This window comes from Acartia tonsa, chromosome 4 (genome assembly GCF_053477335.1).
Source record: "Acartia tonsa isolate MP-2025a chromosome 4, ASM5347733v1, whole genome shotgun sequence".
Taxonomy (NCBI): domain Eukaryota; kingdom Metazoa; phylum Arthropoda; class Copepoda; order Calanoida; family Acartiidae; genus Acartia; species Acartia tonsa.
Window position 1 is genome coordinate 52,722,680 of NC_137263.1, and position 23,804 is coordinate 52,746,483.

The 23,804-nt window shown below is 33.2% G+C and overlaps 1 protein-coding gene across 1 annotated transcript in view; it reads right to left on the reverse strand.

Annotated features, from left to right (window-relative positions):
- Positions 1–23,804, reverse strand: part of LOC145317748 (uncharacterized) — a 60,217-nt gene that overhangs the window by 5,378 nt on the left and 31,035 nt on the right. The window contains exons 9-14 of the mRNA XM_080158976.1: positions 21,478–21,739; positions 17,605–17,826; positions 17,056–17,326; positions 16,779–16,889; positions 16,215–16,373; positions 3,044–3,179 (exon numbers count right to left, since the gene is read on the reverse strand). Coding sequence (XP_080015102.1) covers positions 3,044–3,179; positions 16,215–16,373; positions 16,779–16,889; positions 17,056–17,326; positions 17,605–17,826; positions 21,478–21,739 — 1,161 coding nt within the window. The remainder of the gene's footprint in view (positions 1–3,043; positions 3,180–16,214; positions 16,374–16,778; positions 16,890–17,055; positions 17,327–17,604; positions 17,827–21,477; positions 21,740–23,804) is intronic.

The following is a 23,804-nucleotide window of genomic DNA, read 5'->3' on the forward strand; positions in this document are numbered from 1 at the left end:
GAGAGTCGAATTTAATAACCCAATTTCTTACTTTAGATTTTAAAAGAAAAAGAAAAAAAATTTTTTTGGGGGGGGCGAATTGACGAATAAAAAGATACGGACCTCAAGTGAAATAAACAGGGATCTAAAGGGATAAGACAATAGCCGGCAAATTAATGTACAATGTAACATTCCCATTGATGATACACGAAATTACTCTTCTGTAGATTACAATTAGTGATTGAAATGTTTGGATTCTTATCTAATGAAACAAACAATCAAAATTGAATAAAAGTCCCAAAATAAAAAAAAAACGTTATTATAAAACTTTAGGGACTAGTGTTATAAACAGCCCAATGTCCTCTCGCAAAAATCAAAGACTACGTTAGGGTTTAGGAATTGAAAGCACCACACCCTTCCAAATTACCATGGGTGAAGCCTCTAAGTTAATACAAAAAAAGCGGCTCGCAGAAAATTGCGGTAAGCAACCTTTTTCTTGTAAAACATTGCTTGTAGTTTTCTGAAGAAATGGAAAAAATCGACGGCAGGATAAAAGAAAAAAGTTTTTTCTAACTTTGTATTTGATGAGAGAAAAGAAAGAAAAAGAATTGCCTTTTTTTTGTTAAGATTAGATTAATCAAGTTTACATTAATTCTCTATATGGTTGTGCCGGATATCCGGCCATTTTCAATATCCGGCCGGATACTGGATATTTAAACTATCCAGATACTGGATATCCGGCTGTTTTCTTTTGTCGGATATCCGGTTTCCGGTATCCGGCCAAAAAGTATCCAGGCCCAACCCTAATTCTCTAGCAATGCAATGGATCTATTATCACTTGGACGTTACACCAGATTTCCATGTTCTTTGATAAAGTTAAACTTGTTGCGGGCTAAAATAACGATACCCCCCTTTGCCCCAACCCCTCCTCTTCTAGTGAATAAACGAACTGACCAATAAATAAGTTACATGTTCGCAACCTAGATTGACCACAATTTTTCCCCTGTCATAATATCCACGTATATTCTATATCCATTTCTCTAGCACACCGAGACAAGGATAATTACCAAAACGGTTAGAAAATAGCATTTACTACGGGATCATTGCATGAGCATTAACACTCCTTGATAAGAAAAGGAAAAGGGATAGTCTATCATCCCACTTAAGCCTTTTGGCTAATTTCTGTGGATGCTCCTGGTTTCCTTTGGCTATTGCCATATAGCATTAATAGCGGGATTGGTTGAAACTAATCAACTTCCTCTCCCATCAAAAAAAAATTGACAAGGGGGTGACTTTTTTTAGTTTGCGGTTTTGGGTTTAGTCCCTTTCGTGGCAACGCCCCTTAAGGGGCGCTTCTGCGTATTTTCACAGTAGCTTTTCTCCTATTTCTAGCCCCTGCGGGGCAAATTGCCTAACCATGCGGGGCAATCACCTAACCCAATATAACCTAACCTAACCTAAAATAACCTATCAAAAGCCATTTTGAAAATACGACAAATCGCTCCTTAAGGGGCGTTTCCACGAAAGGGACTATACCCGCGGTTTTAAATATATCTAGAGTGCAGCAGATGAATAAATTGGTCACGCTACTATGGATTTGGATATAGCCCAATAGTCTTCAGAGGATTCATCAATTTTTAGCTTAGACTAGAGGCTTCGCCCCTAGCCTCTAGGGGCTTTGCCCCAAGAGGTGATAAAAAAAATTAAGGCGAAATTCGTTAAAGTACCAAGGAAATCTTCTACAAAACCTAAAGGACCAAGGAAATCTTCTACAAAACCTAAAGGACCAAGGAAATCTTCAGCAAATAAAAAAAATAAAAAAAATGGGGGGGGGGGTTTGTTTTTGGGGGGGTTGGGGGTGTCCCACCCCCCAAGAAAATAGCTTAAAACCACCACAGGACCAATAGGTATATACCCTGAAGAGTAGAATCCGATCGGTTCAGTGGTTACCGAGATCTTAAGCTTCAGACGGACGGACGGACAGACAGACATCAAGCTACTTTGTGTTATAGATAATTATTACCAGGGGCTGCTATTCAGCCAACTAATTCCATTTGAAATTGCCGAAAATTAAATATTTTGTTGGAGTAAAGTTGGAGTAAAACTTGTTTTTTGGTGTAACTGAAAGGGAAGTGGGTAAGAAGGGGGAGAAAAATGGAAGGAGGTTGAGGGGAAATTTTCTCTTAGAATTGTTTGTCAGAATCACATTCCCTTTTCCCTGATTATCATAAATTTGATTTTATTGAGAATTAGATGTTTTATGAGTATCATTGTTAATCATTGAGAAAATCATATACCTCCCTTGTTATAGCTAAAAATGGTAATTTAACAACGTCTATAGACATCTAATTAAGGTATTGTTATTTATTTTCTCATTTTACTCTTTTATTGGTAATTATTATTCAGCTGAAGTTAGAAAAGTTATTTAAAATGAAAAATTATATGATTATAACAAGAAGGTCCGGGCTAACAAAACTGGTATTCAACTGTCTGCAATTCGATATTATACATGGTTTTTTAGTATGGATGAGAACCAGTTCTAACCCAGCGGATATTAATCGGTTTCGAAGCCATACTGGAAAAGTATGTCTAACGCTCATCTGGTATTTTAAACCAGGTGTTTATCAGTAATACTAATTAGATAAAGTTGATCTAATTACGAAATTATATTTCTCTAATTTCTGACCATTCAAGTATAAGTATGACCATAAAGGTTCAAACGTCATGATGATATCATGAAATTTTGGGGATATTAATAAATGTTTAAGTAAAGATGTATAACTTAAAAAAACTACTTGGCGCAAATATTGGGGACCTTTTTCGTCTGCTGGCAAATTGGTTTCTGCTCTTTTGTAGCGCCTTGGCTGTATTTATATTTCGGACGCTAAAGGCTGATATTAAAGACCCAATGGAAAATCAGAACAGGGTCCCATCCCTGTGGGTAGAGTTACATATAGCTCGTACCCTTCTATTCTTTTACTTAAACGGGATATTGAAATAAAGGTATTGTCAGGCAAAATCCTTGCTACATGATTAGACCACCCGTAACCCAAATGAATATTACCTCCAGCTGGTAGAAAGCACTGTGGATTAGAGAGCTCCGAACTCATGTCCTCCGGGTCCGAGGAAGAATTCAGGTTGAGTAATTGAAAGTTTGGCACAGAGAGCGGGTCCCGAGGAAGTCCAGAAAAGTCGTCGTCCTGAAATAATGGAAGATAATAATATTTTGGGGGGATTATTTTTCCAGACTTTTGATGTTTGAGGTTTCAAACCTTGCAAAAATTGAATTTTAACATAATGTTCTCTAAAAAAGTGTAACATTCTAAAATGATGATTTCCCCCCATCCACCCTCTTTACCCCATCCCCTTAACTACTGCTGAATGAACGAATTGACTAATAAGCGAGTTAGCAACCTAAATTAACGCACATGTTTCCCCTGTCATAATATCCAAGTATATTCTACACATCAATTCATATTTTAGAGATATAAAGACTTATAAATTAAGTTCGTGGCTGAACACTTAGCGCATCCACTCGTCGCCGTAGAGGCCGACACCGCGCCATAACTTAAAAATGGTTCCTAAAAATGGTTCCTACTGCTGCTATGTCAGGTACTCGATATAAAAAGTAAGAATAGGGGAAATGCATTGGCCCATAAACAGGCACAACTCATTACCATGCACAGTTAGGACTTCTTAGACAAAGGTCGTGCAATCAAAGGGTTGGTTGTCTGATAGATGTTATTTAACCTAACATCCTTGGGTGTTAGAGTATCACATCCCATTACACACGAATGATGCTCTGGATTCTCTATATGATCACTTAAATCGAAGGAGAATCCCGCTCTTATGAGGTAATGTTAAAAAAATGATTAAATTAAGTACAGTTTGAATTTATCATAGCATTTGACGCATTAAATTCCGTGAATATTCAAATATTGAATAATTATGAATTCTATAAAAAGTTTTAATCCAATTAGTTGAAATAATTTGAATCAATAATTCATACTAAAATTTATTCAAACTATTCTAGTTAAATCTACTTGTACTGAAATTCTTGTAAATGAATATAAACTAAAATAGTATAGATATAAAATAAAATAAAATTTTTGCAGTAATTTAACTAAAAGCATGAAAGGTTAAAACTGTTTTAAAAATAAAATGCAAGAGTATGTTCCAAACAGCTTTGCTGCCATTTCTCTATTGTAGGTATATCTAAATTTATGTATACATTTGTTAAGGTTTTAATAAGTTTTATCAAGTATATTTATGTTTTAATATGTAAATTTTTGTGTCATTTTTAATAACTATAAATTTTCAATATTAATTTTTTTATATATTTCAGAGAGAGAACATTAAGCTGTTTATTTCCATAGACCCCAAAGTTTTATAAAAAAAAAACATTTCCTTATTCGTTGGCTTTATTGGACTTTTATTGAATTTTGATTTGTCGAATGTCTAAACGATTTAACCACTAATTGTAATCTACAGATGGAACCTAGTAAAAGTGTCCGACTCTGATTATGACGTAAAAAACTTAGCCAATGAGAGGCCACTATAAATTTTACCATTGGTCAATTACAGTGTATACTGGCCTCTCATTGGCTAATTTTTTTACGTCATCATCAGAGTCAGACACTTTTACTAGGTTCTACAGATGGGGTAATTTTGTGTATCATAATCGGGATGTTCATCAAATTATCGTCCATTGTCTTATCACTTTAGATCCCTTATATTTTTATATATTTTTCGTGTTATGACCATTTGAGGAAATATTATTCCATTTGGATAAAAAGCAAGATTATATGAGGGAAAAATATAAATTTATGAGGTTTATGTGAAAAGTTGGAACATTAACTTAAAGTTTAATTCCAGTTCTGTTAATAAAAGTGGTGGCAAATTACAATTTTCAAACTGAGAACTCTAAATTAAAAATTAATATACTACACTGTTAAAAATAGATTTTAAACTTATAATTCATTTTCAAATCTACAGGGTCATTCAAGAGAAATGATTTTTTTAAAAACTTAATTATGCATAGAAAATAAAACAATAATGTAAAATCCTTTTTATATTTGGAAAACCTATTATGAGACATTTATGTTTCAAATATTTGAAAATGATTATTTCAACAAATTATGTCCTAAAAACCGGTTTTTCCAAAGACCTTTTTTCAAAGATTTATTGATTTAAAGGTTGTAAAAAAATGTGCACCTTTTTGAAATTCAAATTGCGCAGCTTGTATTAATAGTAGAAAAATGTTATGCATATCGTTAGAATCGTCATAAGCTCTATTTTTTTAACATATGAAAACCTTTCTAGTACTACGCATGGTATAGGAGCTACGAGGTAAAATGTTCCAATTTCTTAAAACTTTTCAAACTTTTTCTCAAATTTTTCAACATAGCTCCTAAACTATAAAAAGCACAAAAGCGGGTCTTATATTTTCAAAAATTAGAGCGTATGACGATTCCAACGATATGCGCAACATTATTTTACTATTAACACAAGCCAAGCAATTTGAATTTTAAAAATTTGTTTATTTTTTGCACACCCTTTAAATCAATAAATCTTCGAAAAAAAGGCCTTTGGAAAAACCGGTTTTTAGAACATAATTTGTTGAAATAATCATTTTCAAATATTTGAAACATTAATGTCTCATAATAGGTTTTCCAAATATATAAAGGATTTTACATAATTGTTTTATTTTCTATGCATAATTAAGTTTTTTAAAAAATCATTTCTCTTGAATGACCCTGTATGTTTAAGTAAAAAGACATTTTTTTGTATATTATATTTCTAGAAATAAGTTCTATTTGAAGAATTTGTAATGCATGTAAAATTGATGTATAGTCCAAACAACTGACTGGCCCAAGTGATAGGGACTTATTTGTTTTGTTAGCTAATTGCTTCCGCTATTTTGTAGCGACTTAGCTTTGTTAATTATTCCGACGCTGATATTCAAAGACCCAATTAAAATTCAGCACTGGGTCCCCCCGTGGGTAGAGTCACATATGGCTCGTGCCCCAGCTACTCTTTTACTTTATTGAATGAGTAAGATCTGTGAAATCAGAGAAAAATTTTGATTTTTAAAAAATTGAATACTTTTTCAACAGTGTTTGAAACCATTTATAAAGGGTGAAAATTATAAAAATTTCGGAGGTTAAATTTAAAATATGGCATTTTTAGCAGCGCAACTACTCAATAAAAATTAATTTTCTCTGTAACGTTAACGACAAGAAAGATGTTTGTCTGTCTCTCTGTCTGTTTGTTTGTAGCGAAGGATCTCGCTAACCGCAAAGCCGCTAATTCAATTATAAATCAACAACTATTATAAAAGAAAAAAGAATAAATATATATTTTGCATTTTCATAAAAATTGGAGTGAAATACAGAAAAGAAATATTTCTAAATTCCAAAAAAATTAAAAGAAAAGATTTTATATATTTACATTCAGGGTTTGCCTGTCTGTCCTTGTAATTTCATTAATCCTTTTACTACAGTAACAGGATGTCTGTTTTACTGTGTGTTTGCACCGAAGGATCTCGCTAACCGCTGAACCGATCGGGTTATCCTTAACAGGGTAGATTCTCATAGGTCCCGGGGAAGGATTATAACTATTTTTTGAGGTTTTTTTTTTTTTTTGGAGGGGGGGGGGGTTACCACAACCCTCCCAAGAGAAATCGCCCCTAGAAAACAAGTCCCCCCCCCAATTTTTTTCAAAACTAAATTTAAAAATGGGGGTACACCCCCCCTCACAAAAAAAATCCCCCCCCCCCAATTTTTTATTTACTTTTTCGTTTTAAATCTAAAATAATAAATTGGGTTATCAAATTCGACCCTCCCCTCCTCAAGTGCCCCTAGCGGCCTATAGGGGCGTAGCCGCTAGTATTGAATATATTCCATTGTCTGATTCGAATTTACCTTGAAATGATATTGTATTCTTTGGTTTTATATAGAGATAAATAAGTGACTTATTAAACATAATTTCCAAAAAAAAAACTTTCTCGTGAAACTCAATAAAAAGTTTTTTTTTCTGATTTTCATTGTTTGCATTTCAATTTTAAGTTTAAATTGTTTCACAGCATTTTAAGATATGGTGAGGAAACGCTGTAAAATAATTTTTTGAACATCCAAAAAGGCCCCCAATTTTTTTCCTTTTTAAAGGGATTTTTTTAGGCTTATTTTATGAAGGGTTGAGTTTAATTAAGTACAAAATAGCCTGTAGGGTATTGCCTTATTAGGGCTTAAAAGACATGTTTATTAACACGGGAAAAAGTGGGTGTTTTTGGGTGGTCCAATAGAATTATGAGGGATATCATCAAAATGCGGCAAAGTTTGAGCAAATATGATATCAGTTGTTTATGGGATGCAAATATCTACTAAAGTATCCATACAACACAGCAGGGTACAAGGATACATATAAACAGCAAATATCTACTAAAGTATCCATACAACACAGCAGGGTACAAGGATATATAAACAGCAAATATCTACTAAAGTATCCATACAACACAGCAGGGTACAAGGATATATAAACAGCAAATATCTACTAAAGTATCAATACAACACAGCAGAGTACAAGGATATATAAACAGAAAATATCTACTAAAGTATCAATACAACACAGCAGAGTACAAGGATATATAAACAGCAAATATCTACTAAAGTATCAATACAACACAGCAGAGTACAAGGATATATAAACAGCAAATATCTAATAAAGTATTCATACAACACAACAGGGTACAAGGATATATAAACAGCAAGTACCTACTAAAGTATCCATACAACACAGCAGAGTACAAGGATATATAAACAGCAAATATCTACTAAAGTATCCATACAACACAACAGATTACAAGGATATATAAATAGCAAATATCTACTAAAGTATCCATACAACACAACAGGGTACAAGGATATATAAACAGCAAATATCTACTAAAGTATTCATACAACACAGCATGGTACAAGGATATATAAACAGCAAATATCTACTAAAGTATCCATACAACACAACAGAGTACAAGGATATATAAATAGCAAATATCTACTAAAGTATCCATACAACACAACAGGGTACAAGAATATATAAACAGCAAATATGTATTTAAGTATCCATACAACACAACAGGGTACAAGAATATATAAATAGCAAATATCTACTAAAGTATCCATACAACACAGCAGGGTACAAAGATGTATAAACAGCAAATATCTAATAAAGTATTCATACAACACAACAGGGTACAAGGATATATAAACAGCAAGTACCTACTAAAGTATCCATACAACACAGCAGAGTACAAGGATTTATAAACAGCAAATATCTAATAAAGTATTCATACAACACAACAGGGTACAAGGATATATAAACAGCAAGTACCTACTAAAGTATCCATACAACACAGCAGAGTACAAGGATTTATAAACAGCAAATATCTACTAAAGTATCCATACAACACAGCAGGGTACAAGGATATATAAACAGCAAGTATCTACTAAAGTATTTGTACATTATAGCAGGGTACAATGATATATAAAAAGTAAATATCTACTAAACCATATTAATGTATAATAGTTATTTCTTGTATCGTATTATAAACGGCTTTCCGCGGATATAGAATGTACAATTATAAGATTAAAACTAGTTTTTTTTAGCCCCGTGGTGCCAAAGGCACCGGCTAAAAAAACTAGTTTTAATCTTATGATTGTACATTTCTATATTCGTAGAAAACTGGATATAATACGATGCTAGACATAGTTTTTTCGTATTCATGAGAACCGGTTCCTATCCACCGGATTCAAATGAATACGAGAAAAGCTATTCTCTTTCTCTTATTCTATAAAGTAGTAAGTTTTTTTTTGTCTGTAGCAAAGGATTTTGCTGACCTCTGCACCGAAATGGTTCTCCTCTAATATGAAGCTTAAGTCGTGGGAAGTTTTATACCTATTTTAAAAAAAATAAAATTTAAAGTGGGTTAGGAGTTGACTTCGACTACTAACCCAAGAGGTCTCTAGGATCGAAGCCGCCAGTTATTCATTTATTTCACTACATGGAAATATCAGAGACAAGTTACTGTTGTGTAAAAACATATTTTGTGAGTTGTGACTGAGAGTTAAATAAATTCTCTGATTTTGCATTCATCTGCAAAATGGAACCTTCGACCATTTAACTATATGGAACAAGATTTTAAGTAAATTTGTTGAAGAAAACTGCTTAAATACGGGATATTGTTCAATGAATACTTACATTTTTAGGACTTGATTATAGTGATGATTAGCTTATATCATTGTACTTTGTTTTTATAGGAATCAGTATTCCAAGAATTAGATCAATCGAATAATTTTTTCACATAAAAATTTGTTGTTAAAAAAGTTTAAAATCTACATGTTTGTTTGTTTAGCCCAAACATCTTATCCATTCTATCCATGGTCGTCGTGGGGCCCCTGAAGGGGGATTCCAAGGAACTTAGCAGCATCAGAGGGGTGTTCCAGAGGGCGCGAACATTGAGAGTTGTTGGTTTAGCTTTACATTTGACCAAGTGAGCTGTAGTGTGTAGGCCTATTTTAAAGTTCGGGCATTTCTTGTTCACTGTTGGGTCGAGTCTAGACTTGTATGTGTTTAGAAAGATACTGTGGCCAGATCTAAGTTGCGAGAGTGTGGATCTAGTTGTCCTGGGTAGATCTCTTTCATTGTTGTTTACTTGTGGGGCATGGGCATTCAGCACAGGATTGTTTCCAAGGTTTTTGATATTTTCCTGTATTTCTTTGGTATGTATAATTTTGATCTTCTTTTTGTAGCTTTCTTTGTCTACATGTTTAAAATGGACTTACAAACATTCTGGTAACGATTATAGAGTTGCTACGATTTCTAAATTGTCCCTAACTACTACAGAAATCACATGCAAAGTTTGGAATCGATTCTAACCTGTTTAAATTAACTAAAAGGGCTAACTGTCCGTGACGTACAGACGGACAGGCCCAAATTATAGAAAAGCTTTGCTTTTAAAAATCATACAGCTATTATATTTACGAGAAATGCCTAAAGTAAAATGTTTTTTTTTTTCATGTAGTTACAGAGAGAGGGACATAAAGCACTATAGGAATTATTTTCAGTATAATTAATTGAATATACTTCTGCCCATGCAAAACTGTTTAATTTTATAAAACTTATTTTTAAAAGGACGGGACAATAGACAGGAAATCATCAAATTATGGAGGGGGGGCTGAATGATTTAAAATTCAATAATCATTACATTTAATTCTATACTAGCGGCAGCGCCCCTACCTAATGGGGCTTTATGTTCGAAGGGATAAGTTTCAGACAAAAACAAGGATGACAACATCCATAAGTAGCGAAGCTCATAAATTATGAATGGATATCGGGAAAAAATACTATAAAGAAGATGTAGGGACAATGACATAAATATAGCTTCAGCCATTCAAAGACTTAAATCTAAAAAAAAAATAATCTAAAACCATTTCACCAATGTGAGGCTTTCCTAATCGAAGAACTTAATCGGTTCGGTAGTTATTAAAATATTAAGATAAAAGAACCATACTACTTTATATAATTGGATTACTTTCTGAGTTGTGTGTGTGTGTGTGTGTGTGTAGGTTTATGTGTAAGTATATGATATCAATCACAAGGAAATATATCAATTCTATGCTGTCATATTACCATTACTCCAATGAAAATATTATTACTTGGATGTTACACCAGATTTTCATGGTATCTAATAAAGTGAAACTCGAAGCGGGCTAAAATAATGATACCCTCTATCCACCTTTACCCCAACCCCTCTCCTCCTACTGGATGAACGAACTGACCAATTAATAAGTTCCATGTTAGCAACTTAAATTGACAACAATTTTTCCCGTGTCATAATATCCCCGTATATTCTATATCCATTATTACTCCACACTAATATATATTTCTGGGTAAGTTTGCTTATATTGAAGCTACTCTACAGTTCAAATTTCCGTCTGTATGTCTGTCTTTCCGTTATTTTGGGGAACTTGATTTTAAACTATGAAAAAATATTTTTGGATATTCGATAAACTGATATTATATGGTGAGGGGACAAAGTGACTCAAAAATTAGCCATGTGACGTCATAAAAATAAAGGATTACCCATCTCTTTTTTAGGGGTTTTCTATCACACTCCTCCTCTCCTCATCCCTGATTTTTATGACGTCACATTCTTTTGAGTCACTTTGTCCCTTTCCATTGAGACAGAATAAAGTGCCTCCAAAAAATAACGTTATACGATAAAAAGTGACCAATGAGAGGCCAGTATAAATTTTACCATTGGTCAATTACAGTGTATACTGGCATCTCATTGGTCAATTTTATTGTACGACGTCATTTCTTTAGTGACACTTTATGCTGTCTCCCTTCCATTATATGTGAAGCTTCATATGACCACAGGGCATCTGTTCTTCAACTTAATATACAAGTCCCTCTGTTTGTTTGAGAAGGATATGCTGTGACTGTTATTTTTAAGAGCTTCGCTACTTTTGGATGTTGTCATCTTTATTTTTTAGTTTTTTGTTAGCTATTACTATTAGTCTTGATTGCCATTTCGTTATAAAGCTTTCCTTATTTATCAGCATGCTTATATATAATAATATGAAAAATAGTATAAAATGATTTATCTAAGCAGCCAATGAGAGTTATTACAGCATAATTGAATCACCTTTCGATTGGAAAACTTGAGCTCATTTATAAACATTTGTTTCCTATATAGATATAGATCTTGAAGCAATTAAGCAGACCTTTTTGTAAATGTTAAAAATTGGAAGATTATATAAAACAAAAGTTGTCGCAAATATAGGTATTAAATATTCAAGGGCATGATTATCTGTTGGATGTTACTTTACATAGTGTCATATGCGCATTTTTCTTTAGGTTGTTGGACAAATATTGTCAAATGGACAAAATAAGTAGAAAAAACCATCAAGAATACGACGAAAAAGAAATTCTAAAAGTTTTAAAGATATATAAATAGAAAATCAATACCTAGCTTTTAAATCTTCATAGAGATAAACAATATCAGATTAAGATTTACAATTTTTGGAGTTTATCTTATAAACAAAAATATACAATTTATTTAATATAAATAAATATTCAAAAAATATTTGAAATTATTTTGTGCATTGTTTTAAACTCGCATTCACAGCCGGCTACATATCCTTAGGCTTTTACATTTTTAGATTTGAGCCTAAGAATAGTTTTCTGTGATTTTTATGTTCTATTCTTATTCTTTTTGAATACAAAGACCCTAGAAGGTAGGGCCGCACCCGCTAGTATTATAAAAAACAGCAAAAAAATATTAGCTGTTTTAACATTAACTAGCATCAGTCGCAAATTATTCCTAACAGGCCCCCTAAAAAAGCCCGCCGAGCCATTTTAATCTTTACAAATGTAAAAAGACAAATTTTGACATAAATCTATTAATAATTTGTCTATAAAAATGTATGAAAACTGTAAATTGAAAGATGTAAGGAAACAAATTGAGACATTTATCTTGTTAGAATTCTTTCCATCAACCTCAGATTCATTCATCAAATATATATATGCATACAGATTACAGACAACCACACACACACACACACACACACACACATACACAGACACACACACACACAGACACACACACACACATACACACACACACACAAATGTTGTAGACGTGCACCAAATTTTAGAAGTTTGTAAAGTGTCTGACAACTTGGGTATGCAGAATTAATATTTGCAGAATAGGCAAATCATTACAGCTCAAATCTTTTAATAGTTATTTTTCGCATAGTATTATTGACAGCTTTCCACGGATATTCAAAAAATCCACGATGGGCCGCCAGTCAGTGTGGTCAGAACTGGTTCTTAACTACCGGATATTAACCCCTTACAGTCGGGCCCCTTGCCGCACCTTAATCAGTCGGGGGGGGGGGGGGGGCGTTCAACGCCCCCCCATATTATCTCAGTTCCTATTAGATCTAGAGGGCTAATTTTTTTTGTGCAAGTCCCCTGTTTGATAATGAATTTCCGACCTTAAGTGAGTCAAAGTCAATTTTCGCTTCCTTCACCCCTTTATTTAACAACCTTTGTTTTTTGGTCCTTTTTTACTGAAAAATTTCAAACGGCTGTAATTTTCTTATTTTTGAAGTTAGAAGAACAATGTTTTTACAGAAAATGTTTATCTGTATGTAAATTTTATATTGAAAAAATCAAAACATAAATTTCAGCGGCCGCAGCTGTACTTGGCAGCTGCCAGCCGACGCAGTCGGCGGTCGGCATGAAAACGGCGGTGTATCTTTATTAAATTTTAATACGTTATGTAGACATGTAAGGAAAGCTTAAGTTTAAAATTTGAAGTCTCTAAGTCAAAAATTGCGGTCACAGGAGCCTTCTAAAGATTTCTGGAGAGCTGGAGGATCAGGACCTGCAGGATCATAACTGGAACCTGAAATTGACTTTAACACCTGTATTTCATATGAGAATGTACTACTAGAGGATATTTTAGTACTTTAATAAGATAAAATGCTTTGTTTAAGTCAAAAAAATATTTTTGCTCTTTACCTGGATGACCCTGCCAGGTTTGCTGGCATCCTGTGCCCGCCAGGATGAAGATATTCAAAAAATTCCAACTCTCAGTTATGTGTCATATGTGGCATTGAAAATGTTATTAAGAAAATAAATTTCATAATACTGCTTAAAAACTGTATGCATGTAGAAATGTTGCCAAAAACTCAAAATTCTTTCAATGGCCGATTAAAAGATTCATATTCACTATCCGAGTATTTTTTTTTTTTTGGGGGGGGGGGGGGGGAATACAAAAAAACATTAGGTGTAGCATGGAGATAGCATGGAGATTACCTACAATTTTCTATGTTTAAATATAAAAAATTTTAAATTATTAAAAATTTTCTGAATGACCAATATAGAGCTTCTCTGAAATGTAAAACTCAAATTGTTAGGTAGGTAGTGAGATTTTATTGGACAAATAAAAAATCTATATAATAGAAAAGATCATTCCCATATAAACGACCCCTTAAATAGTGGATGTAAATATTCATTTATTTCCCCGATATGATCATTTATATCCCTGGTATCATTTAGAAGATTTTTAATTTTTTTTGGAAGATTTTAGAATTTTTATTAATTACTAAAAGAAAGAAAAATAATACCAGGGAAATAAATTAAATTTAAAAACCAAAATTAAACCACATTTTAGCATAAAAATGAGTTTTTGATTAAATGAGAATGATATTCCTATCCAGTTTTTTGTTTAGGAATGAATATTTTTTACCCTCGTGAATAAATGATGACCTATCGGTGCATCATTTATTCCCTCGGGTAAAAAATATTCATTCCTAAACAAAAAACTGGATAGGAATACCCCATTTATTTCCCGGGTATGATCATTTATATCCCGGGTATCATTTTTAGAAGATTTTTAATTTTTTTTGGAAGATTTTAGAATTTTTATTAATTACTAAAAGAAAGAAAAATTATACCAGGGAAATAAATGAAATTTAAAAACCAAAATTTAACCACATTTTACTAGCATAAAAATGAGTTTTTGTTTAAATGAGAATGATATTCCTGTCCAGTTTTTTGTTTAGGAATGAATATTTCTTACCCTCGTGAATAAATGATGACCTATCGGTCCATCATTTATTCCCTCGGGTAAGAAATATTCATTCCTAAACAAAAAACTGGACAGGAATACCCCATTATATGTCTTTTACTTTTTTTTTCAATCCTGGTAATAATAAATTTTAAAAAGGTGCACCTATTACTCTTCCAATTTTAAACAAGAATAAAATAAGCCAAAGAAACTTTTTGTAATATTTATGTAATAATTTGGTTTTCATTTTTCTGGAAATGTATTCAATTTTGATTTTAAGAAGGTAGATTTTTAGAAGAGAGTTTCTGCTTTTCTGGAAAGGGTAATGGAATGGTTCTAAGCTATTGTCTGAAATACAGATCACTACCCTTCCATACTTAAGAGGTCATAGTAACAAATTATATGGATTTAAAAAAAACCTTAGAATAACAATTTAGTATGATATGAATTGTATAGCAGCTACGCTTGTAATAAAAAATGATGTAAAACAAGTGCACTGTGTGAGGTTTCTGCACTCACACTCACACACACACACACACACACACACAAACATACCCACTTAGGAGGACATACATACCCACACAGTTTGACACTAACAACATCCCACTAACTCACACACATGCACACACACACACACACACACACACAACATAATTGCACTTAAAACTTGAAAATCCTCGCCTGTCTACATTTCCCAAATTAGTTGTCAATCCTGGAGAATATTTCTTTGGTTTCATTAGTGGCGGGAAACGCATAAAGAAACAAGGATGACAACATCCATAAAAGCGAAGCACTATAACGGTAGGACAAACGGACATTAACACTTGTATAGTGTCAGAACTGAATAATCATAATAAAAATGTATAAGAGTCAAAGCAAAATTGTAAGTAAATTTGTTGAAAAACTGCTTGATTCAGGATAATGTTTATGGACATACTTACATTTTTAGGACTTGATTATAAAGTTGCTTCGCTTATTACATTATACTTTGTTGTCCCAGGAATTAATATGCCAAAAATCAGATCAATCGGATGATTAGATCCCATAAAAATTTGTTGTTATAAAAAGTAAAAAAATCAACATGTTTAAAATGGACGTACGGACATTTTGGTGATGATTATAGAGTTGCTACGCTTTCTAAATCGTACCTAACTATTAAAGGAATCACCATGCAAAATTTGAAATCGATAGGACAATTCTAACATGCCTAAATTAACAAAAAAGCTATCCGTTACGGACGGACGTACGGACTGACCCTAATTATAGAAAAACTTCGCTTTTAAAAAGGGCGGGAAAACACATAGTAGAGAGCGGGAAAACTTGAAAAATAGAAAATGGTTGCAAGTGAATGAGGAATGGTTGTGCAAATCTTGCAATTTGCCACAAAAACTTTGTTTGGATCAAATTCATTAAATTTCTTGCTATTCTTTCTGAACAATTGTTCTATAGGTTTCTGGTAATAATGGCAACAGGTAATGCCAGAACAAAAAAGGTGATTGAAAATCTGTTGTCTGCCAATTGGCAACAAAAATGTTTGCATTTTCATCAACAAAAGATTAAAGATAACAAGGAAGACTACGTCAAAAAGCATGTATACCTGATCTAATGCAGTATTAAGTCTCGAGGAGCTCCTGCTCAACCTCAAGCTGTTCTGGCTGCCCGCCCGGCTGCTCGTTGACTCCACCAGGGACTCCGTGCTCTCGTTATTGAACTGCGCGTAGGAAGAGGAGTATTGACTCAATCGTATCAAATTTATCTGATATAATTATGGTATAAATAACCTTTCAATTTTACAATTTTAACACAATTGGATAAATTAAAAAAAAAAACATCTTCGTCAATTATCTGTCATTAAGACTTGACTAAAGTTGGAGGCTCTTTACAGTGCCTATAAAAAAATGACGTCATACACATTACACATGACCAATGATATGCAAATACACATACTAAATTATCAATGGCAGGCCAATATACATTTTAATTGACTAATGGTGGGCCAGTATAACATCATTATTTATTGGCACTAAACATCAAATGTTAAAAACAGGAGAAGGAAATAATGACTACCATGTTATGTTTTAATGGTAACATGTACTTGTGGGTGTGATATACAACTTTTTCTGGAAATCAAGGTTATATTTATGTTCCATTCCTGACTGACCCTTGCTAGAGGCTTGAGGATGGACTGATGGTTGTTGTTGTTATTGTTAGTTGTGGCTGTTGTTGAGTTGGCTGTAGTGCTTGCAGAGATGCCTAGTTTGGTCCCTGGTCCCTAAACAACAGCAAAATTTTATCACAAGATAAGCTTGATTTTACCTGAAAACAATATACTCTGAAACTGAAAGATGATTATTAATATCCAAGCTAATGTGTACGACTTTATGTCTGTCCTTCAGTAGATCAGCTCTTGCCATTTAGCACTTTAAAATGTTCCATACCTGAGTTGAAGCATTTCCCGTTGGCGCCGTTTGGTCCCCGCCATTCAACCTTTGAAACTGATTTGGTCGGGTCAAATCCCTGTAGAGGTCACGTGATAGCCGGGACAAGTTGCGCGCAGAGTCCGCGGACTTTTTGGAAAGATTCTGGATGCTTGACTCTATCAGCTGATTTTCCCCGCTGGAATCAAAAATGTCGTCGGAAAAGTCGTCGTCATCATCGTCATCACAGCACGTGTCAGCTGACAGAAATTTGTACTTTTTGCCTTCAGTTCTAAAACATTTAAAAACATTACAATTCAAACTCATATTTGTTCTATAAGGATTCAATTTCCTCGCGCATACAGTAATAGTTATTTATCGCATCGTATTATAGACAGCTTTCACGGATAATTTAATGAAGAATTAAATGATGAAGTCCAGTTTTGTTAGCCTTATGTCTAAATACGATACAATACACGATCTTTTTCATATGACTGAGAACCGGTTCTAATCCTGCGGATATTAATCGGTTTCGAAGTCTTACAGTAAATTGTTATTTAAAATATCCACCTGTTGTCAAGAACAGATTCAGCTTCCTCTTTGAGCCTCGCCATGGCACGGAAGGGTCTGGACAACTTTGGCGTGGATACTGTGGAGGTCTTCACCGAGGAGGAGAAGGAAGAAGAGAAAGAGCTGTTGGTGGCTGTTCCAGATGAAGATGTTGTTGTTGTGTTGGAGACACTGAAGTAGTCTTGAGCTGGCCGCTCCATATATCTTACTTCTCCCCCACATCTACCAAATAAAAATAAAATAATAATATTTTAACAAAATTTTAACAAACATTTAAGTAACAGGATCACTGTCTGTTTGTTTGTTTGTACCGAAGGATCTTGCTAACCGTTGAACCAATAGGGTTCTCTTTTACAGGGTAGCATTTCATAGGTTTTGGGAAGGTTTATAGCTATCTTGGGGGGGGGGGGGGTACCATCACCCTCTATAGATAACAGCCCCTTTTTTAAAAATCTAAATAAAAATTGGTTTATCGAATTTAACCCCCCTTCCCCCCTTTAGTGCTCCTAGAGGCCTCTAGGGGCGTAGCTGCTTGTATTCAATATAGAATTTTCAAATTTGTTAGTAGAAAATAATATTTCAGAAAAATAATACTCTTTTACTTTTGTAGAAAGTACAAAAAACATGAAAATCAATCCTGCCTAACAAAATACATTCTAAGGAAAAACAACATTTATCAATGATAAAAGAAAATGAAATCTGAAAAAAAATATTTTTTAACTCGAAACAAGTCGAAAAAAGTAACACAATAACCGATATCTGATTTGATGTCATGCTTTTAAGTGGTAAGAAAATATTTTTCACTGCTTTGTCATATCCCTGGCATCCATGTAAATTTCCACTCCATTTAACCCAAAATTTTATAGTGAATTGAAAAATTCAGTACAAATTTATTCCAAAATGTAATACATTTTTCAAATTTTATCAAACAAATATAAAATAATGTTCTTAAAATCTAAATAAATTTTTGATCTCCTCAGCTGCGGGAGCTGCTTTTTAGCTGCGACAGCTGCAATATTACGCTTGAGATTGTCCAAACATCCTAGCAGCTGCGGCCCCAGCTGCTTACTGGCTTAAAATTGTGCAGGAGGCGGTAGCTGCAGATATATGCTGTAAAAATATATGACCTATATTCAAAATCTTTAAAATTGAATGAAAAAAGAAAGATTTTAAGTTCATTTTTTACAACAATAACTAATAAAATGCATTTAAGATTAAATAAAAAAAAGTTTTTATCTAAATACGAATAAAATAGATTTTATTGAAAAGCACAAGAATATAGGGAAAATAACATGTTTACTTTTTTTGTTTGTTATTATTATTTAACTAAGATTTTAGAAGCCTCTTGGGGTAATTAAGGCGGGTGGGGGGGGGGGGGGGAACTATCCCTTCCCCATTTTCATTTGAAGTTTCAAAAAGAAAAATTAAAAAAAAGATTTTAGGAGGGCTCATTTTTTATTGGGAGGGTGAGATACCCTCCCCCAAAATAGTTAATTAAATACCTTTCCTGGACCTGTAAAAAGCTTCACTGTAAAGGAGAACCATATCAGTTCAGCTGGGTAAGCGAGATCCTTTGCCACAGACAAAAAAGCTTATAATTTGGTCATAAGTTTGACGTATTATAAATGACAATTTTATTAAATGCTTTACTATAGTCGAATTGATCGACATATAGACAACTGGAATTCAATGCCCACAGGTCTGACAGGGTAAAGCAGTAAAAAAAATCATATCATATCAGTTTTATTTAAAAATCTACATAACAGTTTTGGGTTTATTTTCTAGAAAACGTCTCCATTCGTTAGTTTAGCAACGTTGTAGATTTTTACTAAATATTTAGAGGGTTTTACAAACTGGCATTTTACAAATTTAATTTTCAACAAATAAATTATTATATCTAAATAAGGGGTAATTTTGTTTATCATAGAATTGGGGGGGGGGGGGGGGGTCATCAGTTTCTCGTCCATTGTCTTGTTCTTTAAAGTACAGAAAATAGATTTAGAGTACAGAAGAAAGTTTTTAAAAAACTATAGAAAAAATTTGTACCTGTAAAAATATAACAAAAGTAAAAAGAAATTAATCTGCATAGATACTTGGCCAAAAAAGACAGTAAATTCAGCATTTTACCTTTACAAACTCTATAATTCTTTTTAAAAAAAAATTTTCTATTTAAAATTCCCCTATACTGATCTTTTTTTCTATCTCTAAAATCTGTTGTAAAATGCATTGGAATTTTTTTTCTCTTTTCTTAGACTCGTAGCATTTCTAAAAGCAATGGTTTCCCTCTGTCATTGACGGAGTTTTACTTTTTTACTCATAATTTCTTATCTTTCTGATTACATATCTATTTGAACAAATATGGGGAAATATATAACCTTTTTAAAAATGAATACCTACCCTTTTTTCTCTAACGCTTTTTATTTTTTAATTATAGAGTTTAATTTGATCTATATTTAAAGATATTTGCTTCTGGGGAGGGTTGAGGGGGCGGGAAAGATCAGAAATATAGCCTAAAACCACCTCTAGACATTTATAAATCTTTACTGAAAAGTACATCCAAATCAGACCAGTAATTTCCAAGATCTTAAGCTCCAGACAAAAAACCTTACTACTTTATATTTTAAGATACACACACATGAATATGAGACTTTATATCAGGTTGATTTAATCTTGTTTTAAATGGTTAAATTTACGCTTCTATGACCGAGTGCGGTCTTGGTTAGTTTTATAATGCATGAATGAGCTTTAAGCTTTTGAGTGATACACGCTCTTCCAAATCTTAAAAAAGGTTTTAGATTTTATATTCGATTTACTGGTTAATTCCCCCCCACCCAAAAAAAAAATCTCGAAAGGTTGGCATTCACTTATTTTTAAACCCCCATCCTTGCAGACCTCTTTATATATCCAACCCCCCAAAGCCATTTTTTTTTCTTTGGGGAGGGGGGATAAAGGGAGCTATTAATTTACAAAAGCATTCTTCTCAATAACAATGGATGTAGAATATACAGGGGAAAAATTGTCGTCAATTAAGCTTGCTAACATAGAACTCATTTATTGATCAATTAGTTTATCCAGTAGGAGAAGAGGTGATGTAAGGGGGAATGAAATTTAGCCCGCTGCTTGTTTCACTTAATTAGAGAACATAACAATGTGGTGTGCGATCCATGTAATATTTTTCCATTTCAATGAAACCTCTTTTGTAAAAATGCAGTTGTGACTTTATGCAGAAGTGAATTTGATATTATTTTGTACACTTGCACACACACACATACCCACACACACACACACACACACACACACACACACACACACAGATACTTGCTCCTTAGAGAATAATATCTGATCAAAACTTGTGGAAACTTTATAATGGAATATTCTAGAAATTCAACAAATGTTTACCTAAGAAACAGGTGTGGGCCAATGGACGTAAAATTAATATTTCCCATAATCATAAAAATGATCATTGAAACGGTGAATTATTACGGATAGAGGAATAAAAATTATAGAATGAATTTCAATTTTGTTGGCCCCGGGGACCGCTGGCACCGCCATCAAAGCGAGGATTAATTTTATGATGTTTGTTTCATTATTTGTGAAAAATTCCAGGTATAAGGTATAACCAACAAGCGAAATACATCAAAAATAATATTTGGGGGGCAAATGGAAAGGTCGTAAATTTTACGAAGTGTTGCCCCCAACGACAGCTGAAAAACACGTATATGTTTCGTGATTTTCCCCCCGAATTAATTGCGTTGTTGGTATAAGCTGGGAAAATTCTCTATGATACGATACATGATTATATAGTATAGCTCAGAACCCGTTTTATTCAGCGGATATAAATCCGATTCGGAGTCATACTAGAAAATATTTTACCTGAACTGTGTAAAAACAAGAGCAATGGATTGTGCCCGTGGATGTGGCACTTGTTGCTGCGCTGCTGCCCCACCACCACCTCCAGCCCACTGATGCGGTCCCTGGCTCCCACCACCGTTCATCTGTGATCCCGGACCGGACTGCCAGCCGCCAGCGGAGTGACCACCACTGCTGCTGCTGCTGTTGCCAGTTGTTTTCTGTTGTTGGCTGGCAGAGGTGGTGCCTGGAGGTGCTGTGCCCAGCCTCTCCCAAACTTCAGTGGCTAAAAAAAGAAAGAAGTATAATAAAATAATCGTCAACAAGTAATTTCCAGTATGGCTTCGAAACCGTCGATTTAAATCCGCTGGATTAGGACCAGTTCTGAGCTATACTTTAAAATCATCAAACATATCGTATTATAGTCAGTTATCCACGATTTATGAAATAAAATTTGTAAGATTAATACCAGTAAAGCATCAGTTCTAAAAAAGTATTTTTGACATAAAATTCTTATTATTAATGATTATCCGTTTTTTTAAATTGATCAATCACTGTGCATTTGTTTATGTTCGTTTGACCGTTTGTCTTATTTCTTACGCTTCGCTTTCATGTTCGTTGTCATCCTTGTTCCAATAGACTTTCATTTCATCTAATCTAAGATATTTTTTTTATAAATTCTATATTTGTAAAAAACAAATATTCTTTTTCTGTAGGGTTTACCCTGGGTATTGAAGTATAATAGGATGGTTTTATATTGTTTACTGATAATGTTTATTCTTTACATTGATACTATTTATCTTTCACTCTTCCATATACAGTAGTTCAGGGAATATTTTTATAAAAGGAATTTTTACATTTACCCTTTAACAGAACAATTTAATAGAATAGAAAATATTTTTGCTTTAAAGAAAGTGTCATTACTAGCTAGTCTGTGTTTTTAGTAAGTAGTAGATGCATAATGATCTATAGAATTTAGATATGCAACCGTTTCTTTTTTGTAGAACTCTTATTTTTGAAGTAATTTAAGTTTCAAAAAATCAAATTGGTTTAAGGTACTAAAACGCAACAAAAAAAGAAGAAAATTGCCATTATGAACAAAAATAGTAAGATCTTTAATTGGACACCTTACTTTTTTAATTCTGTTGAGTAATTATTGAAAAAATCTATTTTGTTGAACCCCGTTAAATCATAACTTTAAACTTTGGGAGCTCGTCACGAATGTGTTAAAATAAAATCAAAATTTGGAAACATTCACTTAAGAGTTGACCTATCCGTTTCACCTCCTAAAAAATTGGCAAAAACCTGACGCAGGTTTACTGCTAAGCTCGTATAGTTATAGCTGCATTCCTTATCTACCCATTTAGAGATCTAATTACTTTTGAATAAAGAATTGTATCTTTTTGCTTTAAAGTATTTTTTGTGTGCAATGGTTCGTTTGTGTATCTGTCTTGGAGAGTTAGTGTATGTGTGTGTGTGTGTGATTGTGCAGTTTAATGTTGTAAATGTGCAATAAGAGGTCAATAGAAAAGTTTGTCCACTTCACAGTATTTCTATACACAACAACAGGTTGGTTTCTTATCACTTTTACCAAATACACTGTTTGAACGTAAAGAATTAGTTCGTTTATTTACATAAAAGACAGAGCCCGAAATGACTCAAAAATCAGCCATATGACGTCATAAAAATGAGGGAGATGAGAGGAGAAGTGGGAAAGAAAACCCCAAAACCCCTGATTTTTGAGTCATTTTGAGCTTTGTCCGTTAAAGTGCCTTTTTTTTTTTTTTTTAAAAAAAAGGATATTTTGATTAGGCACTTCGAAGGATAACGCCAAAAGTTTCAAATACTGGTGCGGAAATGTTCTTTTATAAACGAGAAATGCTTCAATATCTTTTTTTAGCCATACTGTATATAAACAAGGGAATGGACTAGCAACTGGCAGATAAAATTATTAAATTTTCTTGTTAAAACATTAGACGATCTAGTATTTTAATAATATCATAAAATGTCATAACATGCAAAAATGAATTAAGAGTATACAATGCTTATCCATATGTGTATAGTAAAATAAACAAACCTTTTAAATTTTAATATTTTATTTATACAATTACTGATCCCTAATCCCTGGTATATAAATGTATCTATGTGTGAGTGGAGAGATAGCTAAGATAGTTTAGTGTAATCAAAAGTAGAAAAACTTTCACATTTCCAAAGAATTCCATCAAATCACTAGTAAGCCGTATCCCTTCTCTTCAACCCATCCGGTTTATTTTAAGAAGTATAGAAAATTATAAATTCGTGGTGTTGTAAGGTGAATCTTCAACCAATACCAAAGTATTAACATTTGCGAA